At 37.6% G+C, this 18,830-nt stretch overlaps 1 protein-coding gene across 6 annotated transcripts in view; it reads left to right on the top strand.

Moving 5' to 3' along the window:
* Positions 1-18,830, top strand: part of LOC126253597 (uncharacterized) — a 323,092-nt gene that overhangs the window by 283,133 nt on the left and 21,129 nt on the right. For all 6 annotated transcript variants that reach the window (XM_049955071.1, XM_049955060.1, XM_049955043.1 and 3 more), the window contains exon 7: positions 17,214-17,454. In XM_049955071.1, the coding sequence (XP_049811028.1) occupies positions 17,214-17,454 (241 nt within the window). The remainder of the gene's footprint in view (positions 1-17,213; positions 17,455-18,830) is intronic.

Raw genomic sequence — 18,830 nt, 5'->3', positions numbered from 1 at the left:
GATAAGGCACTGACACCAGTGAAAGAATTCCTGTGATTACAGGTGTGAGAGGCTAATTGCCATATTCAGACAGACAACTTTAAAATACATCCAGGTGACTGTGGATTACTCCAACCACAAAAGTCATTTGTAATTATTGCAGTTATAGACCCCCACTGGGAAATTTTGAAATATGTTATTCTTAGAAAAAAAGAGTAATTATTTTTATGACTCTCTCTTCTACAGCAACAGTTATTTGTCACACTCATTTAAGTAGACTGCAACATGAAACAAAAGTCAGTAAGTTCACGAGGAAATAAATTAGTTGACCCGAGCCACAAGAAAATTAAAGAGTTTATGCAACTAATTCTCTATGCATGCAGGTTGAATGGAATACAGAAAAGTTTGCCACACAGTAACATGGTATGGCAATATGGATAGACAGTGGTGGAAACAACTGTAATAGTTTGTTACTCAGTTCAAGTGGCTGAGTAACTATACCAAGTCACAGGCTCCAAAGCATAATTTCACTCTAGCAATCTCACACACAGGCATAGCCAATTTTTACAACAGTTAGAGCAGTCCACTTTGTTATCCAACAGAGTCCGTAAATACAGCCTTGTCATGTAAGGGAAATGTCATTTAGATCTGAGTCACTGAGAATCAGAATGAGATCATGGTTGCTTGGGCTCAAATCAGCGAGTTAGCTAGTCTCATACGATTGGTCAGCCAGAGATGCTGTTTTCCTTGTGGCAATGCCCTGACCAGATAAGAAACAAAGACATTTGTCAATAATTCTGCATATTCCATCTATACATTTGAAGAGAATTACAAGAATTATTATGTCATCTAGCACGTAAAAGAAAGCACAAGATGGTCTGTCAAGGTTTTAATATAAATTTTATGAAATATTTGGATAAAAGAAATGATTTGGTAATTACTTACAATTTACAGTCTGAGTTGTGTTGTAATTTTCCTGCCATAATTATATAGGAAAGCAGCACACTAACAAACACCATATTTACCAGTGAACATTTAAGTAGTTATGTAAATGTTATCCAGTAGTGACTGGCCTCTCTGACCATTCTGCACAACTAGCCATACTATTTGATTTACCTGATTCCAATGAAATGGTTTCATGGGAAACAGTTAGATTAATTAATGAACAGACAACAGAACGTTTTGAGGCAGCCTTTCAGGAAGCTGTCGAAGGTGGGAGGGGTGGTGTGTAATGTAACAGATGTCAATTCCAAATTTACTGTGACAGTATTATGAAAAGTATAGTTGATACTCACCATATAGCAGAGATCATGAGTCACAGATAGGCACAACAAAAAGACTGTCAGAAAGTAAGTTTTCGGCCAACAAGGCTTTCATCAGAAACTGACAACATACACACACACGCTTATGCAAATGGAACTCACACACACATGACCACAATCTCTGGCCGCTATGTGTTTTGTCTATTTCTGACAAAGGCCTCGTTGGCCAAAAGCTCACTTCCGGACTGTCTTTTTGTTGTTCCTATCTATAGCATCTCCACTATAGGGTGAGTAGTGACTATCCTTTTCATAATATTGTTACATTCCATCCTAGATTTGCTAAATTTACTGTGTTTATAGATGGATTTCTATCAGTCTTTAACATCTGCTTTCCCACAAAAACAACAACATATTGTATTAATTCCATACAAAGAAGCCTTGAATTACAAAAACAATCAAGATTCATGTGCAAGAAAAAGTTATTTACATCAAAGTATAAAACACATTTCTAACAGATAATTTTTTGGTTATTCTTGAAGGCATGTATTTTGTTTTTTATCTTTAATCACTTGTGGGAGTTGGTTGTATTATTTGATTAAATTATAAAGCACACTATTTTAGGTCCCCCCCACCCCCCCACCCCCCTACTAAGATGTAAATAGTTTCTGGATCTGTTCCATGCTCGTGTAGAGATCTGTTCACTGGGTACTGGCCAGTGTCTTTTTTTATGAGATCACTGTTTCCAAAATGTATTCATATGGGACAGTCAAGATTCTTGTAGATTTAGACAACTCTCTGCAGTGAATTTTATAGCTACTTTTGGCTATAATTCGTACAGCCCTTTAGTGTAATTTAAAGACTGTTTCTATATTCTGCTCATTTGTTTCCCAGAAGCTTTTGCCATAACTAATTATAGAACGAACATACGCAAAATATATTGATCTAGTGTCTGAGCTAATGTGGAAACTAATACTGATTTTTTTTTTAGTAAAGTTAATTTGTTGTTTTCTATCCATCTACATACATGCATGAGTGTTTTTTCAGTTCTTTGTTTAGAACATTTGGTGACTCATCACTTATTTTATCAGAATGTTACTATCATCAGCAAACAGTACTGTTTCATCATGTTTGACATTCTAAGGAAAATTGTTGATATATATTGTCATGTTTTAACAAATCTGAAAGTAGGGTAGTCAATGAAGTCCAACACATAGCATTGAAAGCACGCTAATTGTGGACACCAACATTCAAACAGGCCAGAACTGACCTCTTGGATGAGAGCACTGATATTTGTACAAACATTGAATTTTCAAAAATGAGTGAACATTACAAACATAAGACATTTTGAGAACCTTCTAGAAATGAGAAATACCGAATGATAAATATTTGCTGATAATTGGATTTGAACTGGTGACCTTCTGCATGCCAGCCAGAGACACTAGCTGCTACTCCACACTGCATGCAGCACAGCTCATGGCATTTCTCCCTCTCCTGATGAAATAGTGATCCACTGTTCCAGAAGTTCTAGATCCTGTCAATGCTCATCTGTATGGCAGTGCTGGAGAATTCTTGCATTCAGGTCATGCTGTCACGCTCTCTTCACTCTTATGAGTGTCAAAGGTAGACCCTTGCATTGCAGTTTCAAGATCCCTATGTGAGCCTTCTCATCCATCTGCACTCCAGGACTCTAGTAAGGAGGACATGGATGATATCTGTGTGGTTTTGACTTCTTGTTGAAGATTTGCGTCATTTGTCCATGATACCCAGAAAGCAGTAGTACAGGTGCCTAGGTAGATGCCATGTTTCTTGATTTCAAGAAGGCATTTGATACAGTTCTACACTGCCATCTAATGAACAAAATATAAGGAGTAGTCAAATGAAAACCAAACACCTTCCACAATGGGGCCATGAAATGGTTCCAATCAAAAGGAATCACCACACACATTAAGACATTTATCTCACTGGGAGACGTTTCGTAGAATGCAGTCAGCTCCTGATGGATCCCACAGCCGCACCAACTCTTGCACTTCCTTGTCTGACTGAAACTGACATTCATGTGTATCTTTCTTCAGCTCAGCAAAGGTGCAAAAATCACATGGTGAAAGATCCGTGCTGTACAGAGGATCATGCAGTATTTTCCAACCAAATCACTGAAGCATAGGCTTTGTCTGATTGGATGATCCTGTCCAACAGCACTTCTGAGTGTTTTGACTTTGTGATGAATCACAGTTTCTGCAAAGTCTTTTTGCAGCACTGTGCATGAATTGTGATTCCAAACTCAATGAACTTGACAAGCAGAGGGCCCTGCATTTGATGAAGTAGGTCATCATGACCTTACCAGAACCTGTGTGAACAGCTTTTGAGGAGGGAGGGGGGGGGGGGGGCAAGGGGGCAATGTGAGGGGAATATGTGTTGTTTTCACAATTGGCTTTGCCATTTGCCCTCAGGCTGTCGGAATGCTGTCAGACGGAAACTTCATGTTGCATGATAATGCTGGCCCCTGCACTGCCAATCGGACGAAAGCTATTCTTCAACAGTTTGTGTAGGAAACACCACAAAATCCTCTGTACAGCCCAAATCTTTCACCAAATGATTTTCACATCTTTGGTGATCTGAAGAAAGACATGCATGGATGTTGGTTTCAGTTGGATGAGGAAGTGCAAGAGTGGGTGCTGTTGTGGATCCGTAAGCAACAAACTGTGTTCTGTGATATAGTAATTGATTGTCTTTTCTCCCAATGGGATAAATGTCTTAAGAGTGTGGTGACTCCTTTGGAACAGAATGATTCCATGGTCCATTGTGGCAACTTTCCTGTCTTCATTTGACTGTGCCTCATACGAGCATATGGAATATCAGACCAACTGTGTGATTTGATTGAACAGTTTCTAGCAAACAGGACACAGTGTGTCATCTTGAACAGAGATAGATAGATAGATAGATTTATTCACCTCATAACATACCATTTCAGATCATTGTTGATTTGATGTACTGGAGGCATATCAGGATTTTTACATTATTTTATATATATTTCTCAGATATTGCTACATGATTACATACTACAGTTTCCAGTGTACAAAAGTAAAGGTATAATTTCCTTATTCAAACTCTAAAACTGTCCTCAAAGAATTCTTCAGTAGAATGGTAACACTTTTCCACCTGACAGGTATAGAGTAATATTTTCAGTGAACCTAATTCGATGTTAAATTTATTAGTGCCTTTTCTTTTATTGTGAATATTTAACCCCATATACTCTGGTGTTCAGGCATAGAGTTTTAAATGGTGTGTTGGCAGTTTAAGATTCTCTCTGTAGTGAGTACTGTAATTGTGGTCAAAATGGAAAGAGTTAAGTGTATGTTGACTTTTATGTAAGAAAAACAATGCCTCATATATGTAAAGGGAAGCAATAGATAGTATTTTTAGATTTTTTAACAGTGGTCAACATTTTATCTGTCATTCAACAACACACATGTTTCTAACTTTTTTTTTAATACTAGGAGTCTCATGACATTTCCCGAATTTCCCCAGGAGATTATGGCATAACGAATAATTGACTCAAAGCAAGAGTGATAGACTTTCTTTTTGATGTTTATGCTCGTGGCACCTGACAATATATACATTGCAAAAGATATGTGTTGAGTTTGTTTACCAGGCAGTCTGTTTCTGACTTCAAATGTAAATTTTTATCAAGATTTAAGCCTAAGAATTTCACATGCTTTGCTTCTGTGATGCCCTGATCATTGCAAGTTACTTTTAGTTCGCTTTGCTTAATTTAGCTTCAGATTGCTTCCTTTTTGTTTTAGACACATTTAGTTTCAGTTTGATGGAACCAAGATTCGAGTTTCTCTAAAGTATTTATGACACTTTCCATAGTTCTTTCGGGCACCTCATTTTCAATTAGAACTGATGTATCATCAGCAAACAAACCTGAACGAGCATCAGTAGCAAGTGGTAAATCATTTATGCAGCAAAGGAATAGATAGGGACCCAATATTGAACCCTGTCAGACTCCTTGACCAATGTTTTCCAATCTGAGGAGTAATTTCTCAAATTTGAAGTTATAGTTACTTTTTGTTTCCTATCTGTCAAGTAAGAGATGAACCACTGTAAAGCAGTGTCTCTCAGCCCATATATATGTAATTATTTGTATAGAAGTAAAGAGTGGTTCACCGAATTGAAGCTTTTGTCAGATCACAGAATATTCCTGTGACCTTTCTACCCCTATCTAATGAGGGGTGTATCTTTCGAGTTAACTCATTGATTGCATGTACAGTGTGTTTTCCTTGTTGGAATACAAACTGGTTTTTAAAAATTATGCCTTTTGCTGTAAGAAATCTTTGAATTTGTTTTTCTGCAATCTTTTCAAACACTTTTTAGAAAGTACCAGCAGAAGAGAGATATGGGGTAATTCCTCATTTCTTCTGTCGATCCTCTTTTGAATAGTGGCTTTATCTGTGCTTATTGCAATACATTTGGAAAGCATCCCTGCTGAAAATGTGGGTTAATCTAACTGACAGTGGTTGTGTTTGCAGATGTGGGTATTTCATACCACCCAAATGAGATTTTGGTTTCTAAAGACAAAATTTCATTTTCCACATCCCATTGGGTGATTTTTTCTAACTGTTTGAAAAATGTGCTTGGATTGTTTTCCAAATTTATGAAATTTACATTGTCTTGATTGGCTGCTAAATCTGTGTCTGACATTACTACATTTAAGAAGAATTCATTGAAACAATTTGACATCTGAACAGGGTTAATTACAGTACCATTTTCAAATCTTATTTTTGAAATCTCATAATTCTTAACTTTGGTTCCTAATTCTTACTGAACAACTGTCTTTGTCTTAGTACCATGTTGGAGGATGAAAGTATTATTGGCCAGTTTTTAGCTGCAACTACATCTTTCCTGAATACAGATGATAGCGATTGACATATGTATCACAGTCAGGATTTCTGTTTCATTGTAACTCTTTGCGGAGTTCCCTTTTTCTAGCATTAGAAATTATTGTTCCAAGTGTAATCCACATAAGTTTACTGCTTGCTTTCTTTTGCCAAGATCTGAGAAGGGAAGTTTCATTAAACACCTTTTAAAAAAACTAAGGATTTGTCATAGTTTATGATGCTTGAACTGTAATGGTCTACAGGCCAGCTTGCAGTACTTAGTTTATTGTGGCATAAATCCATGTGTCTTTTGCTGTAATTCATTTTTAATATACATTTCTGTAGGCTTTAATTTATCTGTCTTTGGGAGCTCAACAAAAAGAACTGAATGACTGAAAATACCTAGGTCTAAACAGAGATTGTTTTCATTTTCAAATTGATAGTTTGTAATAATATTATCAATGCAGGTTACTGATTTGCTGCTTTTTCTAGTACTTTCAAAAAAGTTTAATTTGAAATCAGGTTTCTGTATTGAGTAATGAATTTTTTTTTTTTTTGGAATCACAGCTGTCAACTAACACATTTAAGTTAAAATCTATAGAGCAACTCTTAAACACACTCTTTTCATTTAAATAATTTAAATCTTCTCTTACCTTATAGCTTACAGAAGAAGCAACCAGAATGCAGAAACCTCCTTGAGATTTGTTACTCCTACAAAAGATGCTAGCTACCTTAAAATTATTTATTCTATTTAAAACTTGTAAATAATCTTCTGTCAGCCAGTGTTCATTTAAACAGATTATTTTCATAGTTACTCAATCTGAAAGTAGAATTTTAAGTTCACCTATTTTATAGCATTTAAGGTTTGGTAGTTCTGCTGTTAAGCTGCTGATATTCCAGAGCATCAGTAGAGCATTTTTGTTTTTGACTTTGATTTCATGTGCATCACCTCTTTGGTGCCTATCCTTTTTATTTTCCATTTCAACCTCTGCTTTTTCACTCCTATCATAATGTATCAGCTTCCTGTGCTTTTTAGGATTTCACTGGTCTTTCTCAGACATGTGTGAAATCCTAAAAAGCACAGGAAACTGATACATTATTTTACTGAAATTCATAGAGCCTAACCTATTGAGGTGTAAGGCATCTATCTCCAGACATTTATCATTTAAAAACTTGTTTGGCTCAATGAACACTGCCCCGAGACTGTCGCACTGTTTCCTGGTACCGCTGTTTATTCTAATGATGTAAGTATCACTTAGCGATTTTCTGTGAATAATTCCATTAATTACCAGCCCACAAGATCGCAACATGTGACTGACTATGCCTCAGCTGAGCAGAGGTGCTTCTGCCAGCATCATGTAACATAAGTCACCTATGCTCCTCAGCACAGTGATCTTCACTGAGCCAAAGCAAATGACCACGTGCCAAACTACTGCTCCCCACATGCCACAGTGTCAATCCAGGAGCAGTTTGACAACATTGTGCGTGACTGTCGCCTGTCTTCTGACTACTTGATAGTGCCCACAACAAGTTCATCTATTTGAGAAGAATATTTTAGTTGCCTCAGTGATCCACATGGCAGCATATCTCCTCCTCTCACCCCACCAACAAAGACTGCTACCGGACTTCAAGTCTCCACTTGTGCACATTAACATGATCTTGTTGACTTGGACTCTGACGGATGTTTCATAAGGCTTCTGCTTCTGCTGGTCCCACTTCCGAGAACTGTATTTTTGACTTTGCCGCCTGCTTCCTTCCCTTTGATGAACCACACTATGTCAGACCCAAATTCTGACATCAACTTGCTACCACACAATGACCATCAACTAAGGATGAACCTAGAACATTGCAACCTACCCAGTACATCAACCATTCAAGACAAACAACAGGAAAACAATCATATGTCCATCAACACACTCAAGCAATATGCCTCCTCAGCTGATGAGCTCCTGGTGATTCACCAACTCTACGCCAACAGCCGTGCATTATTGGACGCACTCCGTACAAAGAACATGTTGCTCCCACAATGTAACAATGACAAACCTGCTGCCTCACCAAAGTGTGTGAGCGGCTTGTGCCTCGGACACACAACCGTCATGATAATAAGAGTGAGAATGCAAGCTTGGTCACATCCACCTCACCAAAAATCTGACCACACCAACTTCCTGTTCTACACAGCACCAGCATTGTCATCGACCCCAAGCACACAGTGAGGAAAGCACATACACCAGTACACCATTCCAAGCCTTGTCACCCAGCTACCCTATTACTGGCATCATTGTGCACACCTCTCTGACTGTACAGCATATTATCACCACATCTCTTCTGCATAAATCACTGCCAAGCAGCTCAATTGCCACCCACTGCCAATCTTCACATGACAACTACAACCTATTGGCTATGTTAACCTGTTTCTGTGTTCAACTACTACACACTTACCACAGGTTGATGATCAACAATGCTGCACCCAGAACACATTGAAGGAATTGAATGCAAGAGGATGCCTTTTCAACCACTTTCACTCGTGCAATTCTCCTTCAACTGCCACTGTCAACCTCAGCATTTCTTCCCATCAAGAATTTGCCACAACATCGCCAGACTCTGTGATTGCCCTGCATCTACACTGACTTCAACCACAATTGGAAACGCATTGGTACCCTGTGTTCCTCCCTCCCCACTGCTCACAGTCCTCCATAGATGGTCTCGGGATAGACCATGTCCATCAAACTTCCTTCCGGCAAATAAATTACTGGATCATGTCAACCACACTTTCCCCTCAACATATGCCTTCCCTTTGATCAAATCAGTCTCTCTGGCATGCCAGCATCCTTGCCACAAACACCCCACCCCTGTCTCTTCATTTGTATTACTGGTGTCCCATGTGAACACACTGGACATTTCTCACGTCAGCTGCAGCCATACCAACTATTCAATACTCATACCTTACCTACCAAAACTCCAAGAAAAGATCAAGTCATACCTCATGGAAGTGCCAGCCATGGCACGATCATTCATTCACATTCTACCCACTGCAAAAGCAGTCACCAATCCCACTATCATCTTCCCTTCAGTGCTCCGCACTACCACTGTGAATTATTATTGAATTCTTCAATGCTGTGGACAAGTTAGGCAATGGATGTTGACATAATAGTGATTTATTGTCAATATTGCTGCTTTACAGTCTCCCAGATAGTTATGACAATATTAGTCTCTCTGCAGGGAATTATGCATTAAGTGGATTGAAATATTCACTGCAATATCCATCAATGACGTACAAAAAGTGGAATATCTGTGACTTAACCACTGACCTTTGTGTGTTCTTAGTGTCCAAACAGAAAAGACATGTACCTCTTTCTGTGTAATTATTCATGAAATAAAGCATTATTATTGTTCCATACTGTGCTGTACTTCAGTTATATCTTACCTGCATTGTACTTGTGCTACAAATTGTTCTGTAATTACATGTTATACCTGTATTGTCAAACCGCATACCAATAGGCTATGGGCCCAGGTAATGCAACCAGCAAAAACAACATTTGCACAACAGATATGCTGCATATGACTGCTGCACATGGAGCTCATCTAAAAATGCAGTCATGCAATAATTACAACAATGGAAAATACCAGCTGAAGCACTAGTCATCAAAAATGACACTTGGGGATACATATCTGGAGGCTTATCATAACCTGCAATGGCTGATGAAGGTGAAGTGCTCTCTGCTGCAGAAAATACACACAAAGCTTGGCTAGCAGCAGACAGAAGAGCAAAAGCAGATTTTATTTTATCCCTCAGTTCCCCTGAGTTGAGGCAAGTAAAGAAATTCACTGCATAACATTAGGTATGAATTAAACTAGATAAGATCGTATCTTATCATAAATGGTGGTTTATTGTCAACAATGCTGCTTTACAGTCTTCCAGATAGTTACAACAATTTTAGATGAAATGTTGAATCTTATGACAATTTACCAGATGTTGAGACTGTAAAGGTAAAAATCTTGGAAGAACACAGCACAAGGATTTGGAAAAACACTGAAAGTGTCAGCACTGTGATGTTTGTTAAATTGGGTAAACATTTCATGAATGAGCCAAAAAGTACTGAGAGTGACAGTGAGAAATCAGAACAAAACTCAAAACAAAACCAAAAAAGGAAAAATGTAGCTTTTGCATTAAGAAGGTACACATAGGAAATGAATTTTTTTCAAGAATAAACTAAGTATACAAGCTGCAAACAATCAGATGATGAATAATTTTACAGCTCTGAAGAAGACAGACTTCAAATCATTAAAGGCCAACAATTCAATCCAGACAATAACTTATTATATGATGAAGATAACAATGCTTCAAGTGTCACACCTGTTCAGCAGTCTGTGCCAGGTGTAGATTTATCAGATGTTTCAGTACATGATGCTAACTTCATTTCAAATACAATAGAGGTCAATGTCGCTGATGAATTATGTGGTCCAGATCATGAAGAGTGGAGGCTGAGGAGAAAAGCAAGAATAGTTGCATGAGGATTCAGCTAGTGGCCTGGAGTTGACTTTGTGGAAACATTCTCTCCAGTTGCAAGAATTGAATCATTTGACTACTCATTCCTCTGTCGGTCAAATTTGATTTATGTTTTCTCAGCCAGTCAAATTTGATTTGTGTGTTTAGAGATGGATATCACTACTGAATTTCTCAGTGATGAAACTGACACAGAAATATTCATGAACAGCTGGAGTCACTGGTCAAATTCTTACAAAAGATAAAAGATATGAAGAAAGATATTCATATAGTCAAGAAGGCATGAGACTCACTCCAAACACTGAAGTGTGCAAAATGAGAAAAGCCATTTATGGGCTATGCCAAGCTGGTCCGCAGTGGTATGCCATGTTAAATTCAATCCTAATGTCTGTTGTATTGCAGTCCTCAAATTCAGATCCAAACATCTTTGCAGACAGAGTTCAAAAATTTCTAGTCTTTGTACTAATTTATCTAGATGATGCTATATTCACTTCAGAAGACCCCCAAAGAACAAAACAAATCAAGGATGAGTTATCTGCCAAAGTATGTCAAGGAATTCGGTGCCATAAGGTGTTACCTGGGCATCAAAGTAAATCAAACTGTTGACAAAATTACATTATGTCAAAATGACAGTTCTGGATTTTCCATTATGTCAAAGTGGCTATATCATATAAGTTTTACACTGGTTCAGAATGGATGATTGCAAGCCATTAAGGACTCCATTGGCAAATGAGAAATAGTTGGATGCAACAGCTATGAAGACAGAAGATTATACTCATTACCCATTCAGAGAACTGGTTGCAGCGTTGATATACATTGCCATCAGTACTCAACCTGACATAAGCTATGCTGTCAATAAGCTACCCCAGTACAATAAAAGCCATACTTTTATTCACTGGCATGCAGCTAAGTGAATCCTTAAATACTTCAAAGGAATCGTGGACAAAAAAGTGACCTACATCAAGGATTAGGAAGGAATCTTCAGTTTCACAGCTGCTGATTGGGCAAGTTCTGGTGCTGAGAGGAAGTGGTATACGGGCTGCAGATTCACCTTATCCTGATCAGCAATCTCACTGTGTTCACACAAGTGTAGGTCCGTTGCTCTTTCATTGACTGAAGCTGAGTACATGAGCCTAGCAGCAGTAGCAAAGGGAGCAATTCACCTGTCAACATTCCTGAAAGAGAAGGAAAACTGTCAGACATCACCCTGTTCACTGACAATCAGTCATCTGAGAAGTTAGCACATAATACAGTTTCCCACTCAAAGTTGAAGCACATTCGTATAAAATATCACTTCATACATCAGGCTCTAGAAGAGTATCTGGTGAAACTGGAATATCAGCCAACAGAAGATATGATGGTAGATGTACTCATTAAGGCTCTTCCTGCACCAAAGCACAAGAAATGTGTTGAAGAACTTAGACTTCAATCCTAAAACAACAAACTTAAGACTCGGTTTTTAATTTATAACTGCTACAAAAATTGAGGTTTAAATTTTACACCCATGTAAGATCTTTGGTGTCTATAGGTGTCACAGTGCATGTTTTCAAGTCAAAGTACACATTATCCAAAATATTACACGTTCTAACACAATTAGCTGACCCCACTTTGCCAATATACACACGGGTGTGCTTATTGACAATATGAACACCAACTCTCAACTACACATTCCATCACACAATGACATTCAGAAGACACTCTGTGCTTGTAGCATTAAAAATAAAATAACGATTCCTGACAGGTGTGCAATCCAGTGATACTTTTAATCACAATGTGTCTGCAGCCCAGAGTCATGAATTAACTCATCTGCCAATGTAATTTGTATACATCCTTTGACTTTTTAATATAATCCCAAGGCTACTTTTTCTTTAATCTCATTTGAACATTTATGTTAAAGAGTGAAAGATGAAAAAACCTGGTGTAGCTTCAGGTTTAAAATTACCCATGATTAGAGAGCCTAATAATTTGTCTTCTGCACCACTAATGATATCCTCTAATGAGCAAGTAATTGTTATAGTTGTTCCTTTTCACTTGCAGATAACTGATGTAGAGATGAAGTTAATTCAAAAAAATTAATTTCTGTCACAAATTCTACTATCCACTCGTAGCCAAGGTTGGTGCCTGAGTGCTATTTCATTCTTTACAGTTAAGGTAAATTGTTGTCGAACCAGTAGTGACATTCACTGGAATACATCCAATGTACTGAACATGATGACAAGAGTATCCAGCAAATTTTCACTCAGGAAGTTGTAACAAAAAATTAGATTTCACTTAACATGCCATTTTTTTCAGTAACTATGCAACAGGGAGCACCCATATCTTATTCCATTTACTAATTGTGTATGTTGACCCTTACTGTAAGTATCTGGTTCAAATGGCTCTGAGCTCTATGGGATTTAACTTCTGAGGTCATCAGTCCCCTAGAACTTAGAACTACTTAAACCTAACTAACCTAAGGACATCACACACATCCATGCCCGAGGCAGGATTCGAACCTGCGAGCGTAGCAGTCGCACGGTTCCAGACTGTAGCGCCTAGAACCGCTCGGCCACTCCGGCCGGCACTGTAAGTATCTGTTCTTCAGTGAATTAAGTTCATTAATTTCTTCAACTTTTCAGAACTGTTGTATAGTAGTGATGTTACTTTGGCAATTTGATCTGTGCAACAAAATTCTTGAGACGCATTTTCTGGCCTGTGTATTTTAGCAATACAATCCTTTTACAGCATTTTTTTTGTACTGATATATTCATAGATTAAGTATTTGTTACATCTTCAATGTCAAAAATTATTCATAACATAGATGAATGTTATTTATGTTCACCTCCATTTAAGATGTAGTTAATTAAACAGGCTAAATTGGTAACTCTGGCTGCATCGTGATGATTTACAAGTAGTTGGTTTGCTTTATTTAATTTTTGTTGAAGTGTTACGTAACTGATACATATCTTGGTATGTCTTCAATGTCTTGGTTTTGTTTTTTTGTAGTTATATGACGCACTGCTTCAAGCCTGCTCGCAATTTCACGTGCTTCTGCTTCTGCAGAATTGTTGTTTTCTTTACAGCTTACTCCTCTGCATAAGTCACAAAACTCAAGATAAAGTAGACTTTTTTCAGTTAAATTTCAGTCTGGAAGTTCATCATACTCATAATGGGCAACATCATTGTTCAGGCATCAATCGAAATTAATAATACCTTTTTTGTTCTGCTGAGCATTGAAGCAAAATTTAAGCTTCTCATCTTAGTTGTACATAGTGTGGCTGCACAAGAGTTTGGAAAGGAAATATAATATAATATTCAGCAAACGGCAAGAGGGAGTCATAAATTAACTATTTAGAAACACCAATGCAAAGAAAGTTCCTGACTTCAGAGGTTTGATTTTGCTGTCACATGGCCTAAAACCTGCAACCAAGGATGAACAATATGCCTTTAGTTCTCACATGCTTGTTTTTACCCCAACAGTGCTTAATGAAAGGCATTGAGAAAAAGAAATTTTAATTGTCTACTTGGACATTAAAAGCATGTGGTCATGTGCCACATAAGTGTATATAACAATGTTTGAGGTGCAAAATGGTGACAAAGAACATCACTGCAAAAGTGTAGGATGGTTATAATAAAACTTTCGTGACCTGAGAGTGCTCCCACATAAAACAAGTGATTGTAGTACAGTGAAACTTTGTGATGAATGAATATTTTAAAGAAACACATTTTAATTTACACATGAAAGGGTAGAATTTTTTAATTGCCTACCATGTTTACATTCCAGCCTACAAACATTGCTCAATGTGATGACCATCTGCATCTGTCTAGCATGAAACCGCACTAAAGATTGCTCTACTGCTGCCTAAAATATCTCAGTTGGGATGTTGGCTACCTACCTTGCTATGCTCATCTTCAGTCTCCAGCATGTAGTAATGTCACAGCCAAAATCACATGAGTTCAGATCTGGCGATCTTGGTGGCCACTAGTTTGGAACAACTGGCCAATGATTTGGTTTTCTCCAAATGTTCTTCAACCCCAGTTTGGAAAGAGGGCCTCTCAATATTCCTTTAATGTGTTGATACTTGTGAAAAGCAGCAGCCCTATTGTGTTTTTTTGATAAAACAGCTTTATGAGTAAAGCCCTGCTCATCTTGTCCAGACCTATGTTGACTGTCTACAACTGTAATTCCCACTGGTGCTTGTTTTTCAACACTAGATCACCACACCGGTACCAGTACCTGATGGCACATCATGTCACTACCAGTACTAACAATGCAAATCCTGCAGTGCACAGTTTGAACATCATTCCTATAAAGTGGGTACCCATTAGGTAAATAGTTTTCCAACTACACTGGCTCAAGTAGCGAAATTTTAACTATAGGCACTGCTCAGTTGCTGCTGAAGTTCAAATGGTTCAAATGGCTCTGAGCACTATGGGACTCAACTGCTGAGGTCATTAGTCCCCTAGAACTTAGAACTAGTTAAACCTAACTAACCTAAGGACATCACACACATCCATGCCCGAGGCAGGATTAGAACCTGCGACCGTAGCGGTCTTGCGGTTCCAGACTGCAGCGCCTTTAACCGCACGGCCACTTCGGCCGGCGCTGCTGAAGTATTGGTTATTCATCATTTTTTAATGTTCCCGTTAATAAATGTCAAAGAAACATATATCACACTAGACTAATTTGGTTTCACTTTATCAAATGAGCATGTAAAATTTTACTTTAAAAAAACATTTTATTTGTCACAGGAAACAAACTGACACTTTCCATCGACAGGCTTCACATGAAAGATGTGATGTGTATTATTTGTTTGGGCTGCAAAATACACATTGCAAAAATCAAAACTGCAAATATCTGCTGAATTACCAGATAAAACATACGTAACAACTCTTAGGATGGATATTTTGTGTATACGAGGCTCATTTTTAAAGTAAGAACTGATAGCACATCATGTCCGCGCATCCTGTCACATGACATCTGTTCATGGTCGGCCACTCTTGGAAAGTCTCTCACTACACTGTCATTATGTTTCATGTCTCTGCCAGTGTTGCTTGTATGGCTATAGTGCTTCGTTTGTTGCAATGTCAGTCAGTAATCTTGCCGATTGTGAAGGTGCTCAGTTGTTCAGTTCTTAAATGCAAAACAAGTTTGTCTTGCTGAAATTCACTGGCAGCTCATTGACATTTATGGTGCAGATATAATGAATGATGGAAATGTGCATAAATGAAGGAAGGACAAATGTTCATGATGAAGAACGATCTGATGGCCTACTGTCATGAATGAAGACTTAACACAAAAAGTTGATGAAACAGTTCTCCAAAATAGGCACTTCACTGTTGATTAGCTGCACCAGAAATTTCTACAAGTTTCAAGATCAGTAGTTTTTCACGTTCTTACTGCCTAACGTCACTACAAAAGAAGATGGGTACCAAAAATGTTGACAGAATAACACAAAACAATTTGTCCATTTTAGAGCGCTATCACTAGGATGATGATAAATTCTTGAGTCACATTGCGACTAGTGATGAAACATGGATTGTGCACTGCACTCCAGAGAATAAACATCAATACAGTGAATGGCATCATTTAAACTCCCCAATGGAACTACAAAAATTCAAACAAGAACCTTCAACATGGAAAATCATGGCCACTTCTGGGACCAGAAAGTAATTCTTTTGTTACATTTTCTGCCAAGAGGAATGATAATAAATGCTGAGAGGTACTGTGAAACTTTACTAAAGCTTAGATGCGCTATTCAAAATCACCTGTGGGGACTGCTCTCTACAGGCATCATTCTGCTTCACGACAATACTTAGCCTCATGCTGCAAAAAGAATAAAGATGCAATTGGACAAGTTTCATTGGGAATTATTGGATCATACACATACAGCCCTGGATTAGCTCCATCAAACTTTCATCTGTTTCCAAAACTGAAGAAATTTCGTGATGGAAAGTATTTGGAAAATGATGACATCTTGGAAGAAACTGTTGCTCACTAATAGCAGAGTTCTTTGATGCTGGGATCCAAAAGTTTGTGCCACGACTTAACAAATGTTTAAATGTTAATGGTGACTATGTTGAAAAGTGGGAAAATGTGCATATTGCAGTTTTTGATACAATTTAGATTCATAAATACAGTTTCTCTAACTCCCTTTCAAATAGGTTCTTACTTTAAAAATGATTCTCATAAATTTCCACTGCAGTGAATACTCTATACACATTTTTCTCCCTGTCTTCTTCCTTACCTCACTTATTGAAGGAAGCTGTGCAATCCTACTTCAGCATAGCCTGAATCACAAATTGACTCTTATGGTCTCATCCTGCTCATTTCATCTCTTCAACCACCAAAATTTGTAATATTTATTTAGAACACCAAAAGAGTAGTCAGTGTTTGTTTTGAAATAATGCTTTTAATGAAATGTCCAGTTACTATCTAGTACATATTACTCTCATTCATCTTCACAGTTTCTATAATTTTAATATTAATTTTCTAATTTATAATGTTGCCAACCCTTGCATCCCTTACTTCTGCTAAGTACAGTATTTCTGTTTTAATAGTTTCCTGTTAGAAGAAAACTATAAGAAGTTGTCTAATTTGTATTTTAATAGCTCGCTACTTCATAACACGTGCACTGCTCGCAGCTGAAAATTTTGTACAAGCACAACAAATCTTACGAGATAGTGGCTGTGGTGCAGCAAATGCTGTGAGCATCAATATGACATTTTTAAACCAAGAAGGGGATCGTCTGTTCCACAATGCTGAAGTAGGACCTGCTGCCAATGGAGCCACGGAGAGTGCCCTGAGTGTTCTCACTGCTAGTCCTGGAGAGCATATATATCACTGTAACAAGTATGTAAACTTGTACATATACTTCAAACAATTCCTTTAGTTGTTTTCTTTCATGTTAGAAGCAACATTCTCCTGTACCCCAGCAGCTCCCATAGTAGTATATTGTGCAAAGTGTAATTGTAAGGTACTCCTGTATAATCTAGTTTCCAACCAAATTCATTTTGAAATGCCCAGACAAAGACATCTACTGGTCTGCTAAGTACTACAACATGATTCCCAAGTTATGTTTTCAAAGTTCTAAAAGCAATGTAGCTTGAAATCAGTTTGTTTGCACATTCTTCAAAAATAAAAGTCACTGATAATCTTGTCATTGAGTGGCCAATAGCTCCTCTCCAGAACAGTCGAAACTACCTATTATACTTTCCAACACCACAAGTGATGCATGGAGACAAGCTTCCCAGGAGACAAGTTATCCACTGCCCCAAATTTCGTTTATGATAACTGGAGATAGACCAAGGTGCCTTGTGAAATTATTTGAGATGACTCTTATATGGAATTTTTCCAAACTGCATGAGCAATGGTATGAGTGATAAGAAAACATACTTGAAATTAATCTGAATGTTTTGGATGCTCAGGACTCTACTTGTTCCACATACTTTATAAACAACCTTTTTTTAACTATACGGACAACCTTTTTTTAATTGTATACAGCTGAGAGGAGATGTTTTAAAAAACATCATTTCTCATGAATACTCTGATTTAACTTATCAGAAAATTGTTGCCATGAAACAAGTGCTTAAGAAATCATGTCATCTCTTGGTTTAGCATACCATTGATATATTGCTTGTTAATGAACATTTTCGTAACACTTTATAGACAAGATATCTACACATGCATCCAATTTATTCTTCACAAGCCACACTGAGGTGTGTGGCAGAGGCTACACCATATAGCACTAGTGAAAATGGTATATACGAAGAACAACTGTCAGAAAACCTCTGTACAAGTTCAAATTTATGTGTTATTTTATCAGTTATTACAATTTTCGAGGAATCAATGAAATAGGTTGAAAATACTTGACTGCTACTGAAGAGACTGTTTAAGGATCCTGAAAGAGTTGTTGAAAAACACGTGGATATAACTGTTTGTATTTTGTTTGTGAAACAAATGAAGGTTTCCATTACTTTCTCATTTTCATTCCACAACAACTATCAGCTGCTATTGCATCCCTATGGCACACTACTTTAATACGAGCAAGAAATAAAGAAAATTTGTTATACAGTACAAGCATGGATTGCCAAACTACTTAGAGATTTTAACATGTGTCAGCCAAACACATCAACATTCTTATCATTTGTCTTCTAGGTTCAGGTTCCCTGTTTCCCACTAAAGAAAGAACAGGAATACCACATAATCATGGATAGTATAAGGTTGGA

Source organism: Schistocerca nitens, chromosome 1, assembly GCF_023898315.1.
Source record: "Schistocerca nitens isolate TAMUIC-IGC-003100 chromosome 1, iqSchNite1.1, whole genome shotgun sequence".
Taxonomy (NCBI): Eukaryota; Metazoa; Arthropoda; class Insecta; order Orthoptera; family Acrididae; genus Schistocerca; species Schistocerca nitens.
This window is presented reverse-complemented; position numbering and strand designations above follow the sequence as displayed.